This window comes from Athene cunicularia, assembly GCF_003259725.1.
Source record: "Athene cunicularia isolate RWA chromosome 2 unlocalized genomic scaffold, athCun1 chr2_part1, whole genome shotgun sequence".
NCBI classification, from domain to species: Eukaryota; Metazoa; Chordata; class Aves; order Strigiformes; family Strigidae; genus Athene; species Athene cunicularia.
Genome location: NW_020799095.1, coordinates 30,949,673 through 30,969,715, shown reverse-complemented (window position 1 = coordinate 30,969,715; position 20,043 = coordinate 30,949,673). Strand labels below are relative to the sequence as shown.

General features: G+C 39.9%; 1 protein-coding gene across 10 annotated transcripts in view; it reads left to right on the top strand.

The window, feature by feature from the left end:
• TRDMT1 (tRNA aspartic acid methyltransferase 1) overlaps positions 1–9,679 on the top strand; it is a 42,201-nt gene extending 32,522 nt beyond the window's left edge. For 6 of the 10 annotated variants that reach the window (XM_026843457.1, XM_026843458.1, XM_026843455.1 and 3 more), the window contains 3 exons: positions 3,404–3,461; positions 4,460–4,589; positions 8,951–9,679. In XM_026843457.1, coding sequence (XP_026699258.1) covers positions 3,404–3,461; positions 4,460–4,589; positions 8,951–9,051 — 289 coding nt within the window. In that variant the 3' untranslated portion in view covers positions 9,052–9,679. Of the gene's footprint in view, positions 1–325; positions 1,450–2,882; positions 2,976–3,285; positions 3,462–4,459; positions 4,590–8,950 lie in introns of those variants that run through there. The other 4 variants (XR_003397862.1, XR_003397863.1, XM_026843461.1 and 1 more) reach the window with 4 other exon arrangements.
• Positions 9,680–20,043: the final 10,364 nt, after the last annotated feature.

Genomic DNA, 20,043 nt, shown 5'->3' with positions numbered 1-20,043 from the left:
TCTAGGAGTTCTGTTTTTATGTTTCTCCAGAGCTTAAGATTTAGGAAAGAGGACCCTGAATGAAGCAGAACAGTAATCCAAGTAGTACAGAGAATCCCTCTGCTGAGATACCTGTCTGGTGTCTTTCTTAGAAGTCATACTGATCATCAACTTTGAGACTGGGAGAAAAATTTCCTTCAGTTTTGATTGGTCTTCAGTTATTTCCAGCAAGGTTTGTGTGATGGGGATAATCCAAGTATGCCTTCTCCAGTCCTTGCTTATTCAGGGACCTCAAACACCTGATATTTCATCAGTGGTTTTTGCCTTTCTGCCTTTGTCATACCAGTACATCTGCTGAAAGGCTTTGGTGGAGTATAGGGCAAAATGTTACAGGCTGTGATGCATGAGAGATTAAGCAGATGATCCTGTGTTCACTTCGGATCTTGGACTTCTAGGTAATTGGAAAATGATTGTTGAGTTTCTTGAGACTACATGAGTTTCTTGAGACTACAAACATCATGGTTTCTTTTAAAAGTAGGTTTGTGGTGACTGGAGTTGTGAGAGGAAGTTGTCCATTTTAAAGGACAGAGCAAATTAAAACTGCTTCCTTAGATATAATGGTTCTGGGCTTACTTGTAAATTCTTGATGTGCTATTGAAAAGAGAAGCAATACCTTCTAAAATAGTGTAAAATTACTTACAGAGACTCTCTCTAGCATTATGGAAATTACCTTTTTGTTAGTCACAGGACTCAATATACCCAGAAATAATATATTATGTCTATGAAATTAAAAGGTTTTTTTAAAAGCTTACTGAAATAGAAGGGGGGGAAAATCTTGAGTCAGATGAAAATTGAAGACTGTAATTTCTTAAGCCAACTTCTTTCATTATAACTGGTAATGAAATGTCAGAAAATCAATGCATCATTTTTACTATGGCAAAAATTACCATCTTTAATTATGTTCTGAGTCTAAAGTAGGAATTTTAATTTTTCTGTAGTCAGCAGCTGCAATAATAATTAATAATAATCCAGCTAACATTGGCCATCTGCCCATATTTTTGTCGAAAAAAACCCAACATGCTTCCTCCCTGGCCCCCAAACCACTTCTACACCACCTGGAGTTTTTTTGTGAGTTCTGTAGTGCCAATTATTTAGACTTTTATATAACATGGATACTGTTAAAAGGTGCTTTTTCCCCAATAAAACTCTAAAATACCACTGCGAAATTTATCCTCATTTATTTATTTTGGCTCAGAAATAATAATCTGAGATACAGTCAGATGCTATATAAGAGAAACATCAGGATTCTTCAGTGCTATGGGTGTTCCATTGTTTAACTTGTTGCATTTTCAGGATGCAGCTAAGCAATTGAAGGTGATATATTTACAACATAGATGGATTCCATGTGTTTTTCATAGAATCACAGGGTTGGAAGGGACCTCAAAGATCATCTTGTTCCAACCTCCCTGCCATGGGCAGGGACACCTTCCACTAGACCAGGTTGCTCAAAGCCCCGTCCAACCTGGCCTTGAACACCGCCAGGGAGGGGGCAGCCACAGCTGCTCTGGGCAACCTGTGCCAGTGTCTCATCACCCTCACAGGGAAGAATTTCTTCCTTCTATCTAATCTAAATCTACCCTCTTTCAGTTTAAAACCATTACCCCTTGTCCTATCCCTACACTCCCTGACAGAGTCCCTCCCCATCTTTTCTGTAGCCCCCTTTAAGTATTGGAAAGTCACTATAAGGTCTCCCTGGAACCTTCTTTTCTCCAGGCTAAACAACCCCAACTTTCTCAGGCTGTCCTCATAGGGAAGGTGTTCCAGCTCCCTGCCTGTCTTTGTGGGCTCCTCTAGACTTGCTTGAACAGGTCCATGTCCTTCTGAAATTCCTTTGTGCTACTCTTCAGGTGCTCTCCTGCTGACCTGTGACCCCTCTCCAGGCTCTGGGCATCTCCTGCTGGCACTGGCATCAACCTGGTAGGAGTGGGATGGATTGAGGTTCCCTTCCCCTGTCAACTTTAGTTTAAAGCCCTCTTCACCATCTTGGCAATACTCTGACCAAATATGTTCTTCCCCTTCTCTGACAGACAGACCCCATCATCTCCCAGTAGCCCAGGTTTCTCAAAGCGAGTCCCATGGTCTCCCACCCCTAGCTATGGCACCAGTTCTGTAACCAATTGTTGATTCACCAGATTCGGCTGTACTTTCAAACCCCTTCCCTTTGACCAGAAGGACTGATGAAAAAACTGCATTTTAATCTGCATCAGTGTTCAGGGCCTTTTGTTCTGATCCTAAGGAAGACTTGCAAGCACTTTATTTTAAAATGAGTGTTGCTCTCACTGATACTGGCAGAACTACTCATAAGCTTTTTCAGCTGAAGAAAAACTTCTCAAGATTGAGCATCTGGCTCATTATGTCTGTGCTGAAGGGAGACTATTCCTTTGTTCATTGTAGCATTAAAAATCTTGAAACAGAAGTTTTTCCAGTGCCTTGCTTTAGAATGGGCCGCAAGTGAAACAAAAGACCTTTATAACTGTCTTTACAGATACACAGATAAAACTAGAGAGTAGTATCTGTGAATGGTTGATGCAGACCACATCCATCTTGTACTAGGGATCTTCTGAAGTTCTTCCACTGTGCAAAAGTGGACTTGACTTTGAATGTCCTGAACAGAGAGACTAACACCATCACAGTTAGACCAGCAGAGCATATTTCTGAAAGCCTGTAATTATATTTAAATGATAGCCTGGAAGAGACTACAGAGTAAACATGTTGTGCAATCAACCACAAAGCATCAAAAAAAAGCTATCGTATGGTTTTAGAATGTAAGTTTGCTTACTGTTTAGTTGTATTTCATTTTTTTCTTTCTTCTTTTTCTTTCTTTCTTCTACTACTCTGCATAGATACCTGGCCATCATCCATCTCTTCCCTCTGTGGAAAATCCACAAGCAACCAAAAATTAAACCTGGCTGAACCACTTTGTTCCTAATGGATTAGTATAGAAGCTGAAGGCTCACACTAATGGTCCTCCTTTGAATGCAGAGAGCTGATTTGAACCCCTAGGACCATTTGGCCTTTAACATGTTTTGCCTTAGTGTAAAATTGGTTTGTGCAGTGCAGATGGCCCTTTCTGATGATGCTGTGCTCGAATTCCTTGGCCTTGTATAGTTGCCTCATACAAGACATTAGTGTGGATAAACCCTTGTGCATTGATTGCAGACTCATCCCTAGAGAGCACATTCAGAGGCTACTGCATTCCAAGGGTTAGCATTGTTAATAACAAGGCCTTTTGCTTTATCTATCCAGGAGGCTATTTGTTAATCAAAGCAAAGGAACCTAAGGAACTTCCCTGTATCTTTGTAGTTGTCAGTGCTGTGAGGTCTGGTGAAACTATTAATTTAAGATTATTACTTTTGTTGTTAAGGTATGGACACTATGTTGAAGGGACAGGCTCAGTTCTGCAGACAGCAGTAGATGTACAGGTAAGAATGTATAGACTAACATATGAGAATTGCTTGTTTTAAAACTATTTTTTCTGTCTTCTGCTTTGTTATTCTGAATATTATAACAAAAAAGCTTTTAAAACTATGTTTTGTGGCAACCGAGTTTCCAGTTGATTTACTTTGTGTTCTTAAACAACAGTTCATTTAAATCAAAATTATGTGTGTGCCTCTCTCGATGGAGAATATGTATTGCTATTATTTTATTATCCATAGTGTCATACAGAGATTTCACAGGGCTATGTGAAAACATTATGAATGACTAATTCTATGGTGAAACTACAGTACAGTGTTGTGAATCTAGGGCCATTTATTGTATGCAGATGATCCAGTAAATATTGTCAAATGTTTAACGTGTTTAAATTTCAAAAGTATTATTTATCTGGGAAGACATAGTATTTTGAAAAGTTTTACTGTTGATCCTAAGTTCACCGCAAAGTGATGTTTTGGCATTGGGGAAGGTAAAAATAAATGTATTGGTGAATCATCATTCAAATACTTTTCATAAAGCCTGTTTTGTACACAAGCACCTCCTCTTGCACTTATGTGCTGTTGACTAATACTGTATGGCATTTCTAAGCATAAGAAGAATGCAGCTTTGGAATTCAGGATAATGTCAAAGCGAATATATTAAAACAGCTGCATGTATACAGCTTAATTTGTGTGCATGGTCTGCAATATTAAGTCACTATCCTGTCATTAACAAATGTTTATAATCCTTTGATTGCCTCGTTAAGTACTAGTATAGCTTGTAACTGGAGGAAGAAATGATGAATGCTGTCATGTCAACATTGATTCTTTCTTGCAAGTCCATGTGTTGAGATACTGGCTGCAAAGACACAACACCAATCATACTTTCAACAAAAATACTCTATTGTCTTTGGCACTGTGATAAAGAAATATTCTGTTAAGATGTGAGTGTTGAATTTTGCGTATTTGGCCTGCATTGATTGGATCTGTTGTTTGGATATTCTTTGTAGCTTGAATCAGTGTTTAAACACATTGAGGAGTTACCAGAAGAAGAGAAGCTTATGAAATTGTCAACACTAAAACTGAGGTACTTTACTCCAAGAGAAATAGCAAATCTTCATGGATTCCCTCTGGAATTTGGTATGTGCTACAAAGTACCCATTTCTACATCATTCTTCAGAAATACCAGTGTAGTCTTTTTACTGGGGACTAATCCATGCTTTTTATTTTGCATTTCCTCTTGGACCATTCAGTTCTTATGATTGGTTCTTGGTATTCGGCTAACTCTGAATTTCTCTGAATTTCCACTATTTTTTTTATATTTTATAAAAGTCAGCTTCTGTGGTTAGGTTTATCTTCATAAACTAAGAAAAAAATTTTGGCATGAGAAATGCTCTATTACTGAATGGCAGTGAAGGAATACCTTTGTTTAAAGTTGAAACTATTTATTCAGCAGTCAGCATTACTCACAACTGTGGTAAGGCAAGAGATCCTGCCAGTTTAGACGGTCTGTTAGTGGTTCTCAGTGTTTGAGCTGCTTGCTTTCTCCCTTCGACACATTTGCAGCTGCTGACAGAAATGGAATTTCAGAAGATACATATACTTCTTTGTTCAGGAGTAACCAAACTCTTCAGCTAATGATCTTTTAAGTCATCTCTGTTTTCTAGAAAAGGCGGTCCTAGCCCTTGGTCAGTTACTTCATTTTCTAACTGTTTCTGGGGGGAAGAGGGAGTCAAGGAGCAAGACTCATCAAATCAGTATATTGGACACAGGTCAACCAGAATTAAGCCTGAAAAAAATTCACCAGAGTTCTCCTTGTAAAGAAAGGCAGTCAAGGAAGTGTAGCTGCAACTACCTACTAAGGAGCTTGGCCTGCTGCTGTCACATCAGATCAGTTTATTATTTTTCAGCAGAATAAGACACCACTGATCTTGAGTAATTTACTGTATTTTTCTTTGACTTTCTCAGTGACTTAGTGTACTGAGGAGTGACAAAAGATTTTATATACTTCTTTCTTTTGCAATTTTAGTTTATTTTCTCATTTATTACTTAGTTGTATTCAAAATCACTACATTTAAAGAATGTTATTAAAGTTGAAAAGTCAAACATTAGAGTTGTCAGCACTAACCTTACTTGCTTAGGATTATTTGCAGGAGTGTGCTGTGTTGAGTTACATGCCAACATGCAGTATTTTTTCATAGCCTCTCTTTAATAAATTTGTTCTTTTTGCAGACAGCCTTTTCCTTAGCACAGCTCTGTTCCGTATTGATATAAGGTAGTGTAAAGAAACTTGAGCTAAACATGTCTGGATTTGACTTGTATATGTTTATCATGCTGTTCAAGCTCCCTTTTGAGCACAGATTTGTCCATTTTCTCTTTTTTTAAACAATACAGCTTGTGTTTTCCAAATGTTAAATCAGTCTTTGCAGCATCACTGAGAGGTGTAGTAGGGTTAATATGGCTTGTATTTTACAGATGGAGAACTGAGACAATGGAGAAATTTATTTGTGAAGAGTCCATTAATTTAGGGCAATCAGTTTGCGAAACCTGACCTTCACTACTTCAGAGTGCTTGGAATGATATCATGCTTTCTCTGTTGAGATCTATTAAGGTCAGCTGTGAGCTTCAGTGTTTTTGCAAACCAGAACTGAACTGAACTCTCAAGACAAGTCAGGCTTCTGAATTTGAGGAGCATCCAGGTTGTCACCATCTGCGAAGTGCTCATTAAGCAAACCTTCTTTTGTCACCTGGGAATTGCAGAGGGAGGGAGAGAGACAGATTCCATCTCTCAGAGGGCAATACCCTTCTGCCTTAATCACAGGACCTTCTTTACAGTTCTTGCAGTTCCCTGCCTCTTTTTATTACTTTTCCAACTTCCGCAACACATGAAACAAGCATCTCTCATCTGGTGGCTTCCTCTCACGTATACTCCTGAATCATAGGCAGAACAAGTTTTTCCCAATGCGCTGAGTCAGAAGTCTGACATTTCTTTCCTGTGTGTTTAATCTAAGACATTTCCCATTTTGTACTTTAAAAAAGTGTTACTCAGCTCTAGGGTGGTTGTAATCTCTGGTGAATTTAGGTACTATAAGTTTCTTTTGAAGATTTGCAAGCTGTGGGGTTTTTTTTGAAAGTTGCTATATTTATGGCTACAGCAAAGGGTGTTTCTCCCATGCTAAATTTCAAGTCATTATTCTGAAATGTGGTGTTTTCAGAGTAAAACATGCTAGAATTTCTCTGCTGTGTTCTGTAGTGACAGAACATTTGGGCTCAAATTTTCAGTAACAGAAAGCCTGGAGATGTACCCACTGCAAATATGTTGTTGGTCCAAGGAGCTAAAGAATGACAAAACTGTAAGCTGAAAATAAAGTGAATGACAGGAAGCTTTGTAACAGATGCCGTTACTAGCTGCAGCTACAGTATTATCAGAAGAAACATGATTGTGTCTAAACGGTTCTGTATTTTAACAAATTGATGGCCTTTTCCAATACATGAGATCCAGAGTTAAAATCACTGTTCGTTCTTAACGTTTAAGAGATTTATTTGTGCTTTTAACATCTAAATGTATAAATAGCAATTGCACTATAGGTCAGTGAAATATTGCAGTCATGTGTCTGTGGGTCCCACAGCAATATCATTAAAACTGATCAGAGCATTCTTGCACCTGCGACCTGCATTCATGAGGGTGATGTCAGGATGCCTTTTCCATTTTTCCTGTTAGTGATGTATATAAGCTATTAGGAATCAAATGGCAGCCTAGTGGAAGGCCAGTGTAGTGTGGTAGTGTGTGTTGCCAAGACCGCAACATCAAGTAGCATGCATGACCTAAAGGACATGGTGAGAGCTGTGCTGCAGGTGCCAGCGTACTATGAGTTGTGATATCTGTCCTTCTGATGTAGGCTACACTTGAGCCAAGAAGATAGAAAGTGCAAGGTAATGTTAACAGGCAGATGGAGAAGGCTTGGGATTAAGGAAACAGTGAGCCCTGAAAATTAATTTGGGCTTTCAGGTGCCAAGAGGCAGAAGAAGAAACTGAAATTTTTCAGGGTGCAGATAAGCTTCTTGAGCTATAATTGCATATATGTGTGTGTGTGTGTGTGTGCATAAATATATATTTTTATATACTCTTTTAAAATGTGTAGATTCTGTACCTTATTCAGTGGTTTAAGGTGAAAACTTCGTCTAAGGAAACGTGTGTGGGAGTGCAAGTGATTGTTCCAGAGAACAGTTGCCCAAATGTGAGTGCCAGGAAGCTGGGTAGAGTCGATGGAGCTGGCAGAAGATATGTTTACCAAAGCAGTCCACATTCGAGGCATTAATAACTGGCAGAGAAGGATGGAACAACTCCTCCCAGACACCACCTCCTCAGCTTTCCACCCTTGGCTCAGCAACTGTCCAACCGTGTTCTCTCCTGAGCAATCCCTGGAAGAGGAATTTTCTGAAGTGCTAGGAAAACTTCAGAACATGTATAGCACTGCTTGCACATGCAGTGTGTTTATGCATCAAAGCTGATCTGGCTGGTGATGACCTTGGGCTCAAAGTTAGGTTTTCTTTTTAGGGAATGATCAAATAATTGCATGTGATCAAGTTTCAGCAGCTTAGCAAATGACCCTAATGGTTGAACCACCACTGCTGTTCATCTTTCACTCAAGTTGAACCAAATAGACTTTAGTTCACAGATGGAGTAAGCTAAGAGTATGAGCAAGGACAGTGACAGCAGACCAGCTGGTTGTTGGCAACTTCCTCATTCTCAGAAGCTTGGTCACCTTTGTGCACCCAGTGTACAGCACAGCCCTTTCACAATACCTGGACCTATTTAATTTTTTCTGTGCTTCTGTTCTTCCTGCCAGTCCATGCACTTAGCATGTGAAGAACGTGTCAGATGCTGTCTGTATTTCTGAGTGCATTTGACAGGGTCAGCATTGAATTACATGGAAAATTGTTCAGCTGCTTGATCACTCACTGAATAAGGCTTGCTCATAGGTAAATCTGTACTGCTTGTATATTGCACTGTGAGACTCATCTGATTTGTCTCAACTGCTTAGAGGGGCTTAGAAATACAATATAAAGCTTATTGAGAAATGCAGTTTAGTCCCTCTGGAGAATCATCACTTTTTCTTTGTGCTGTGGCCACATTCCTTTGGATGTTCTCTAGAGTGATGGTTGTGCGGTGTTTTAGGTGCTGCTGCCCCTACTTGAGGCTGCTGCATTTTTTTTGAGCTATATGAAGAGAAGATAGATCTGCATTAGTCACACAACAGATCAATGTTTTGAGGCTTCTTTTTAAACTTTAGAGATTACAATACTGCTTATGGAAGAACTGATACAAATCTAATGAACTGGTTGGGAATTATTTTTGTAACTTCATGAATTTTAGAGGGAGGGTAGGTGAACCCTGCTGCAATCTGTGATAACTGAACTGTTCACTGAAAAAAGTAGACTAAAAGCCAGGAACAAACCCAGACTAATGATGTTTAACTATATGGTTTTTTTTGTTTTAGGCTTTCCTGATAAAGTAACAATAAAGCAATGCTACCGTCTTCTGGGAAACAGCCTCAATGTACATGTGGTAGCAAAGTTGATCTCTGTTCTACTTGGATAATTTAGAGCCTGAATCTGACGAGTAGAGACTGGTGATGGAAAATATGTCCATGTTTGGAGAGAAAGCTGATGGTAGCTAAATAAAAACCATGCCTTACCAAGAAGTTCTGATATATTTTTAATAGCTTGATGTTATGGTGGATTTGCACTTTAGAGGTGTTTTATTTAAATGGAAGTTTCCAGACTTAATTACTTTATTTAAATGTCCTTTTTAGTTTACAAAATAAAAAAAAAGAGCAGCATTTACATGTGCATCAATGAAAATTGTTAAAACTATTTTATCTTAAAGCTGTCTTCTCAGTACAGTATGAAAAAGCTGTAAATGTAAAAGCTGTTTTAATTAATTGCAGAGACCAAGTTCTACATGTAAAATGTCTTCATCAGTAAACATCACTGATCCATTCCTAAAATATTTATTGTATATATGATCTGAAATTTTGATGTGGTTTTGTAGCTAATTAAACTATTCAGTATTTTGTATATAATTTTTAAGATTACACAGTGTCATCCTTAGTTTATGGTTGTCTCATCCTCTCTAAATACTTGTAGGTTTCTGGAACCCAGCTGTATCTGTCTGGAATGATTTGTTTTAGGTGCAGCTTAATAAAAATTTTTCAAGATTATCACAATCCTGACAATAACTTGCCTGTTTCTGTTCTCACTTATATTATTCAGGATAAGATCATTGAACCTTACACAAGACCTACAGATAAAAGGCCTTAAAACTTCAAGGGCTGCAAAGAGTAGTGAGAAGGGCTTCTACAGGTGTGTCAGCCAGACAAGGAAGGTCAAAGCAAGCATACCCTGGCTGATGAACAAGATTGGCAAACTGGTAACGATGGATGAGAAGGCTGAGGTTCTCAACAACTTTTTGCCTCAGTCTTCACTGGAAATCTCTCTGCCCACACCTCTCAAGTGGAGGGACTGCAGGATGGGGACTGGAGGAGCAAAGTCCCTCCCACTGTAAGAGAAGATCAGATTTGTGACCACCTGAGGAACCTGAACATGCATAAGTCTCTGGGACCTGATGAGATGCATGGCAGAGTCCTGAGGGAACTGGCTGATGTAGTTGCCAAGCCACTCTTCATGATATTTGAAGTCATGGCAATCAGGTGCAGGCCCTGGTGACTGGAAGAAGGGAAACACTGCACCCGTTTTTAGAAAGGGTAGAAAGGAGCACCCTGGGAACTAACAACCTGTCAGCCTCACCTATGTGCCTGGAAAGATCATGGTTCAGATCCCCCTAGAAGCTATTCTAAGGCACATGGAGGACAGGGAGGTGATTTGATACAGCCAGCACAGCTTCACCAGGGGAAAGTCCAGACTGACCAACCTAGTGGCCTTCTGTGATGGAGTGACTGCATCAGTGGGCAAGGGAAGAGCTATGGATGTCATCTGTATGGACCTCAGTAAGGCCTTTGACATGGTCCCCTACAACATCATTCTCTCTGAATTGGAGAGATATGGATTTAATGGGTGGACTGTTTGGTGGATGAGGAATTGGTTGGGTGGTCACATCCAGAAGGTACATGTTAATGGCTCACTCTCCAGATGATCAGTGATGAGTGGTGTCCCTCAGGGGCCTGTACTGGGACCAGTGCTGTTTAATGTCTTCATCAATGACACAGACAGTGGGACCGAGCGCACCCTCAGCAAGTTTGCAGATGACAGCAAGCTGAGGGGTGAAGTTGACACACCTGAGGGATGGGATGCCATCCAGAGGGACCTGGACAGGCTTGAGAAGTGAGCCCATGTGAACCTCCTGAGGTTCAACAAGGCCGAGTGCAGGGTCCTGCACATGTGTTGGGGCAACCTCCAGTATCGATACAGACTGGGGGATGAAGGGATTGAGAGCAGGCCTGTGGAAAAGGACATGGGGGTGCTGGTGGATGAAAAGCTGGGCTTGAGGCAGCAATGTGCATGCGTAGCCCAGAAAGCCAACCGTATCCTGGGCTGCATCAAGAGAAGTGTGGCCAGCAGGTTGAGGTTGGGGATTGTCCTTCCTCTACTCTGCTCTCATGAGACCCCACTTGCAGTACTGCGTCCAGCTCTGGGGTCCTCAGCACAGGAAAGACATGAACCTGTGTCCTGGTTTTGGCTGAGACAAAGTTAATTTTCTTCCTAGTAGCTGGTACAGTACTGTGTTTAGTGTGAGAATAATGTTGATAACACTGATATTTTAGTTGTTGCTGAGTAGTGCTTTTCCTAAATTAAGGATTTCTCAATTTCCCATGCTCTGCCAGTGAGCAGGTGCACAAGAAATTGTGAGGGATCATGGCCAGGAGAGCTGACCCAAACTAGCCAAAGGGATGTTCCATAATGAACATCATATTCAGTATATAAACTGGAGGAGTTGGCTGGGAAGGGTGAATTGCTGCTCGGGCATTGGTCAGTGGATGGTGTGTTGTGCATCACTTGTAGTTTCTTGGGTTTTATTTTTCTCTCTGCTATATTAATTTTCATTACTATTATTATTGTCATTAGTAGTATTATAATAATCATAATATTTTATTTTATTTTCACCATTAAACTGTTCTTAACCCACAAGTTTTAATTTTTTTTCCTGAATGTGTTCCCCATCCTACTGTGAGGTTGGAGGAAAGAGCAAGCAGCTGCATGGTGCTGAGTTGCCAGCTGGGGTTAACCATGACAACCCTTTGGAGCGAGCCCAGAGCAGGCCATGAGGATGATCAGGGGGCTGGAGCACCTCTCCTGTGAGGCCAGGCTGAGAGAGTTGGGGTTGTTCAGCGTAGAGAAGAGAAGGCTTAGGGGAGAACTTATAGCAGCCTTCCAGTACTTAAAGTGGCCTTATAAGAAAGATGGGAACAAACATTTGTCAGGGCCTGTTGCAAAAAGACACAGGGTAGTGGTTTTAAACTAAAAGAGGGTAGATTTCAACTAGATAGAAGGAAGAAATTTTTTACAATGAGGGTGGTGAAACACTGGAATGGGTTTCCCAGAGAGGTGGTAGATGCCCATCCCTGGGAACATTCAAGGTCAAGTTGGACGGGGTCTCTGAGCAACCTGATCTAGTTGAAGATGTCCCTGCTCATTGCAAAGTGGGGTTGGACTACATGACCTTTAAAGGTCCCTTCCAACCCGAACCGTTCTATGATTCTATCATAAATGTAAAAGCTCCATGTTTAGGTTCCTATGACATAAGAACTGGAGAAAAACTAAACAGGCTGCTTCTAAAGAATTATTCACGAAACTTAGCAGTAGTACTAGGGTTAGTAGTGTATGTTGGGATGAACCACTGCATATGGCCAGCCAGAGTGTCACAGTTGTACACCATCTCATAGAGCTGGATTGAATGGGTTTTTAATCACTAAGTCTTTGTGAGTTTAATATTTCTGAAACAATAGAGAAAATTATGGGAAAACTGAAAGCTGCCTGAAGAAGCACATGTTCCAGTTGTTCTCTTTCCTTGCAGGTAATATTATATTGGTATGTGGAGAAATAACAGCTTGAGGGAAGAAAAGGGGAGGTGTTACTTAGTAAGCATCCATTAGGGAGCTGGTGTGTCACAAAACTGAAGGATTTATTTGATTGGTCATAGTCCCTGTGCCCCAAAGCAGTAAGTCATCAAAGCTGTCAGTTCTGAAAAAAATTGATTTTTTTATTTTTTTTTTTTTTCTATGGGATGACATAGGAACAGTCATGGTGTATCTCATCTATCTGTAGAGAAGAGAGCTGCTGTAGAGATACTGCAGCTATTCTCATCTGTTGTAGTCCTGAAAAAGAAAAGGACAACTTTTGTAGTCCTTTGTTATTTTGTGCCATACTTCATCTTATGATGACTCCTTGTGTATTTCTTCTTCAGTGTTGATTTGCATGCTGCTTCTGGACTGTTAAAACCAGGAGAAGCTTGGGTTGACCTACTTCAGCCTGTCTTATTCTCAAAGAGCATTTGGACTGCTTGGGCTGTTCCAGTTATAAAAGAGAAATAGAAATGGATTCTCCTAAAAGAGCTTTGGACTAGGCTCTAGAGAAGGATGAGATTGGCTTCTGTCTTTACCTGGTCTCTTGTAGTATTGTAATGGCAAAAAAATACTAGACTAATGTTAGGCTGTGCCTACTACTAAACTGTAAAGAGCAAGTCTGTTTTAGACAGTGTTATGAACCAGTTACCTGTTTACGTGGTGGTTATTGTGTAGATTTATCAGCCAGATCTATATGGTCTTGTTCTTGGGAGAAATGTGATAATAGGAAGATCTGTTGCTATCTAACGTAACCCAAACATTGAAATGAAAACAAAAGAGATAGATTTTATGTATAAATTGGGATTTCTTTCTGCCACACTATGTAAATAGTCTGTTCATTTTCCCTCACTATATAATATTTGGCAAAATATTACTATTAACAATTAATTTTCCTTAATTTGTAAACATGTTTTAATGATTTATATGTCACTCCTAAGCAAGCAGTATTAAAGTGTAAGTTAGAAGTTATCTAGCTGCATCTAAAACTGATATAACAATACAGCCTGTTACATGTTGACAGTGAATTTTAATTCATTGTGATTGTGAAGACTGAAATCTGTTTGCTAATCAGAGCTATTTCTGAAGGAGGTATTTTGAAAGAACAGATGTCAGAGTTGTAAGTATATATTTGAGTATTGTACCCCTGCTAACCCTGTAATACCAGTGCAGCTAAATTGAGTGACTGCTTCTTATCACATCAGTTTGTCATTAACAGACTCATTTATTGAGCTCTGCTGGGTTGCACCTGCTTGACCTCTCTTGATGATCACGTTGCTTCCTTTTCCAAGCAGTCTTTGAATCGTAAGTGCTTTGCAGCCTACATCAGTGCTGCACTTTGCAACTTCAGCTTAAGCATTTTCACAGCAATGAAATGTCATTACAGAAGCAGCTGAAAGGTAAATGAGTGAAATCTGGAAGACAGCTCTGGAAAGGGAAGGAGATTTCCAGAATCTGATTTTTGGTTTTGCAGCTCACTTTTTCTTCACATCTGAAACACATTTCATTATCTGAGTGAGAATATATAGTTGCAATCCATCAAACTTGAGAAGCTCCACTGAGGAAAAGAATGTCATGTTTGGTGGTGTTCTATATATGCAGTCATTTTTGAAGCTTGCTGGTTGTCTTACAGAATGTTTTACCTACGTAAAATTGTCTTTATCTGAATTAGTCTAGGAATTCCCTGTAGTCATGAAGAAACCTGTGAAGTTACTAAAATGCCATTTATCACAGTGGGTTTAAATATTTTTTTGATACATGAACTGAATATTTTCCACTGGATGTGCATACTTCCATGCAGTGACTGTAAGGTGCCTGCCTGCAGGTTTTTATATCTCACCTTTTGCTGACCCTCTTAGGGGGGGGAGTATAAGGATCATCAGAAGTCTGTGTATTACATGCTGGAAAAATATTGCTATCATAACACTATCATTATATCTTAAAATTAGTCATGGGTAAAGCCATTCTTTTTCCTAAAGAGACATCTTGATAGAAAAAAATTGGATTTGGAGGAGGCAAAGTAATAATTGATTAAGAACACTAGACATTTCTGGGAAGTCTTATATAAATAGTGTATAAAAAAGAAATGATCAAGGAAATATCTGAGGAAAAATGTGAAAGTATAAGAAACTAGGCATAGAGGCCTAAATGAATTCCAGTAACTGTTTTCTTGTTTAGTAACAAACTTGTTTAAATAGGTAATTGATATCCAAGAAACCAGGGAAAATGAAGTATTGAGTAGTGATAGTATGTCAATTTAAATGTTAATTGCAAAGAGTGTGAAGACATTTGTGTTATTTATATCTTTATTTGATTTCATTGTTTGGGCAATTTATATAGCTTTGAAGAAAAGAAATATGTGGCCTTAGATGACCAGGCAGCCATCTGTGAAGAAAGACAACTGAGTTGTTCTCTTTGACTTTCCTCCACCTGGTCCTTTTGACTGTGAGAGGAAGCATGGACAAGGGATCTTTTGGTAAGAGCTCTGATAAAGCAAAAAGCAGAGTTGGAGGGGCTAAATTTCAGTAGAATACAGCACTTTTAAGGAGAGAGGGTTATTAGAGGGAATTTCAGGTGGCAACTATAGTTAGGTACTCTTCAGGGAATCAGAAATCTCTGCATTAAAGAAGTCCCTAAAATCTCCTCCAGAGGGGAGCCTCTCTGATTTTAAACACAGGAATACATCCTGAAATCCCATCTTCATTCAGAGCATGTTTATCTTGCCCTTTTATCCATGCATTGGGGCTGTTGTAACTCAAACATTTTAAAATTACAACCTAGCAGTTGGAAACAAAGTACATTGACAGTGCTAATATATTTTTTCATACTGAGACACTAATAGTTTTGATTAGTTACAGGTGCTTGCCCTGTATATATTTTTTTTAAAAAAAATAAACTAATCCCATTCTGTTTCTAAATATTATACTTAAACCTGGGATACTACTCAGAATTAATATTTCTGAGTGGCATTTTGACTGTATATTGATCTTACCATGTGGTATTATTCATTGTACATGTGTTGTAAGGTGAAGCATGGGAAGAGTTCAGAAGACTGGACAAGTTCATGGAAGAAAAATCCTTTGAGAGTAGCAGGTAAGTAGACTTCCAGCTGAAGAAGTTCCCAAGCTGCAAATAAATGGAGGCCAAGAGTGTACCTAGGAGAGGTACTGTATGTGTTTGCCCCTTTGTGTACCCTTCATTTCCTAACTGCTCTTGGCCACTGTTGGAGACAGGGTACTGACCAAGGTGTATCTTTTTCTAACCCAGTATGACCACTCTTACTTCCTTATATTTGTGTGGTGACAGAATGCCAATATTTTTAATCACAGCATCAGTACATGGCAAATGATTTATGGACTTAGCTCAGATGTAAGCCTCTCAATAAAGCCAACAGTACAGAATAGAACAAATCTGAGGGAGGTTGCTCATCCAGGTCCATTCATGGCTTTAGGGTTATTAGTGGAGAAGGGTGATTATACAAATGGAAGTCCCTAAAAATAACTCCAATGTACATTAAAGCAATTGGAATGTGCTAAAAGGACTGGAATAATCAATAGAAAATAACAAAGCCAATGTAACTAACTGGAAACTTTTCATGAACCTAATTTCAAAAAAGAATGAAACAGAAAAGAGGAAGCATCAAAGTGGGTGGTGGTTTGTAGAAACAACATGTAGGAAGAAAAATCAGACAGAGGAACCAAAATATGAGTCTTATTATGAAACTAAAAACATAATATATGTGATAAAGGAACCCAGAGAGAATTGGGACAGTAGATCAATTCCAGATGAAGTAGCTAGCTAAATCAAAACTCATCTCTGTTATTTGCTGTTAAAAACTGAAAATGTAGATTTCCTGGCCAGTTAATTTAACTTCATCAGCAGGTAACATTAACTTCATCAACTGTGTTGAAGGAGCAAAATCTTAAGCAGGTGTCAGAGGATAGTATGCTGAGAAGTAAAATAAATCCTTGAGGAGTGGTGTGGGAAATGGAGCCTTGCAGCTCCTGCAGCCCCTGAGGAATACAGCATTGTTTACACCAGTAATTTCCACATTTATACCATGGAGGTAACAGTGCTGCTTTGTATGTTATGTGTCACTTTTGAACCCTGGACTGTTACTAGAAAGAGGGAAGATGAGAAGGGATAAAGGAAAATGAAGATGGAAGTACTGGGAGACATGAACTCAGCTGAGGGGAAACTCAGGTAAATGTGCACTATTTGGGATGAAACCAGCAACAGGGCTAGATTTATAATTGATTGCAATTATTTGAGTCATAATATTGAATAGCAGGGATCCTTCTTGCATCTATAGAACAAAATGAAGGATTGTTAGTCTTCCATTAAAAAAATTAACCAGGTTAGGATTCACACCAATAGTTGCCCTTTTCCCATATAAAAAGGGAGCATTGTCAAAGACTAATGTCATGTCTCTGCATCTGAGTTGCCTTCCTAAGTGCAGTTAATGTGTATTGAATTTTTGGCCATAATCTGAGTCAGCTCTTGACTTCTACAGCAGAGTCTTTGCATTGCAGGCATGTACTGCTGGAGAAATAGAGGGACACCACCATTTCATTTTACACAGCTACACAAGATGGTGGTAGATTGTAGTCCCTGCTAGTACAGGATGAACTTCAAACAGAATTAGATGGAGACAAATGCGCCATTACTTCCTGCCAAATCTGTGCACAACCTATACTGTTTAGAGGTGTTTCCTCAGCCTAATGTCAGTGAGGTAATGAACGATCTGTCCCGGGGGGAGGTGTTCATGCCAGCTCTCTGTGTTAGGAAGAACAGCCCCTATTCTTATGCCAGACATTAGCAGGGTTTCCACTCTGTTCCTCCAAAAATGATGTCTCAATTCAATGTATTTCAGTAAAATGAAAAGGTGTGGACCTATTTTTCTCCTTACGATGGTTTATAAATTTCCCAGCTTGGCCAGCCTAAGGTGCATTCACTATGAATAGCGAGCAAGTTAACTAAAATCTGGAAGGTCTAGTGAAATGGAAAATAGTGTGTCATGCAAGGCTTGGAAAGAGAGCTCTGGACATCTATCTATCCTGTAATCAGTGCTTAGTCAAAGTCACCTGGTCTTCAAGTCAACCATTTTCTAAGCTGCACGAAGAGAAGGTGAAAACAGTTATTTCTTCCTCCTTGCATTAGCAGCTCTCTTCCCATCCTCTATGGTTTATTGCTTATTGGTCATTTGGTATATTGGAGTTAATTAGTTGGATAGGTAAGCTTGAATCAAAGATAGGCAGCAGAGAGGGACAATGCATACTCAGTATGCAAAAGAAATTAATAGAGAAAAGGAAGGGGTTTGTAGGTCACAACCAAAGTCCAGGCTGGAAACTGTCAGCACACAGTAGACTTTGTGCCTTCAGGAAGTCCCTGAAGTTTGCATACCTTCAACTAGCCTGCTAGGAAGTGCAGGTTTAGTTGGCCCATAGTTGCTTCAAGTTGACGCCCAACTGACATTATAAAAACTCGGTAGATTTTGTTAAAACAAAAGCCAAGACAAAACGAGCAAAAAGTTGCAGACAGACACCATACTGACATGAAGAATATTGGTGAGCACTAGTTTAATGGACAGTACCAGGATACCCAGAAGCAGAAGGTGTCCTGTTGACTAGACATTGATAATTTATCTATGCTCTCTTGTATTTGTGAACAGAGATTTCAGAGCAAAGAGCAGAATAGAAAATCCTCCATTGGTGTATATATTGTAACTCATTTGGATTGAATGGGGCAGTGATAGTTTTCAACAACTGAGGATACAATTCTGTATTTTTGTGTAAACGCTATCCCCTATGATGGTAAAGGACAACACATGTGGATTCCTCCTCATGTTCCTCTGTTCTGTCAGCAACAGCTGATAGACTTGATCTGGAGGCCACGGGCTGCTGCAGAGCAGGTGAACATCCAGAGGGCTGAGCTGCTGCTACTGCATGGGTGGTCATATGGGATGGGCTGTTCCCCACAGGGAACCTCTGTCCACCTCTGTCTCTTTTTGAGGTGACAGTATTTTTTGTTGCCACATCTTATTTCTTCCCAGGGTGCTTTGACCTCGTAACATTTCTGTCTGTGAAAGCTGTAGTTTGTCCAGTCCCCCAGCTCCAGGGCATGTCCCACAGATCTGTGGGACATCTGTAGGTGACAAGTGTAAACTGGAGCAGAAAGGAAGGCTGGGCAGGGTTGGGAAATGGAGGAGTTCCATGGCCTTCAGGAAGGTCTAGGACTTAAAGGATCAGTGAATGGTGGCTGGTGTTATCTTCAAGCAAGAGCAGTTACAACTGTTGCTACTCTTTTCTTCTTAGTAGGGGTTTGAAATGTGAGCAACCCGAATGATTAGTCTACTAAACAAAAAGGAAAATCAAAAAGAATGGTGGTGAACCTGAAGGTTCAGGTAGCTCCTAGCATGAGGAAGGAAAAGATACACAAAGCTCCCGTAAGCAGGGAGAGGAAAACACAGCAGGGTCTTGTGCAAGGGCAATATGGAAACTGGCAAAAGCGAAAGGGTGATGGGATGTGGACTCTGACATGGCTTCCAGCAGCAACAGCCTGAGCCTCAGACAAGTACTGACAAGCATCTAGGTGGGACACTTCTTTTGAGAAGGCTGCGTGGTACTGCTGAAGAGTAGAGGAAAATGGGGTCAAGATTAAAATTTTGGCTCTAAGAACAGACTGATTTGCATTTTTTTGATTACTTTTGAGCCTCCTTTTAATTATTCCTTAATCTTCTGCATTGTCTGTGGCTAGCCCTGAATTTGGGAGCCCTAGTGTGTGCAGTGAAGTCAGCCTACACATGCCAGAAAAAATGCAGTCCCTTTGGTGTTTGATCATCTCCCCAGGATCTGCAAACTGAGTTATTCTTGAGTCAGAGCAACCATATTTGGTTAAAACTGTATTTTGCTGTTGTAATCCATGGGACGCTGTTTGGTACTGCTAACTTGTTTGTGTCATCTGCCCAATAAATTACTGGCTGGAAACTTCTCTTTCAGTACAAATATTCCTTGCCAGCCACTGTAGGTTTTATGTGTGGGATTTGGGGTTTGGTTTTTTTGGTAACAGTCTAGGTCCTTTAGTGCTGCCAAATAATCTTTCCTTCACTCATGTGCTGCAGCATGTGGGGAGAGTGAGCCATTCCCGCAGTAGCCAGCTGCAGATTACAAGGTGCTCTGAGACACTGGGGTGCTCAGCTGTATAAAGGTCAAAGACATAATGATGAAATGCACATAGATTTCAATTAATGAACTTTCAAAGCTCCTGGAACCGAAATTAAAAAAAAAAACCCAACCACCAAACCCAGAGAAAAATACATTTAGTTCTAGAGGATTTGCATGCTGTCAATCTTTAATTAAGATACCTGAGATAAAGTTCACCCTTGCAAGACAAGACAGCAGAATGGGCACCTTGTGAATAAAGAGCTTTGTGAGAGCAAAGGGCACCTGGGCTTACAACAGTACCCTTCAGCACTGGAGGTTTTGCTTCATGCACAGGACAGCTGGAGGAGAGCA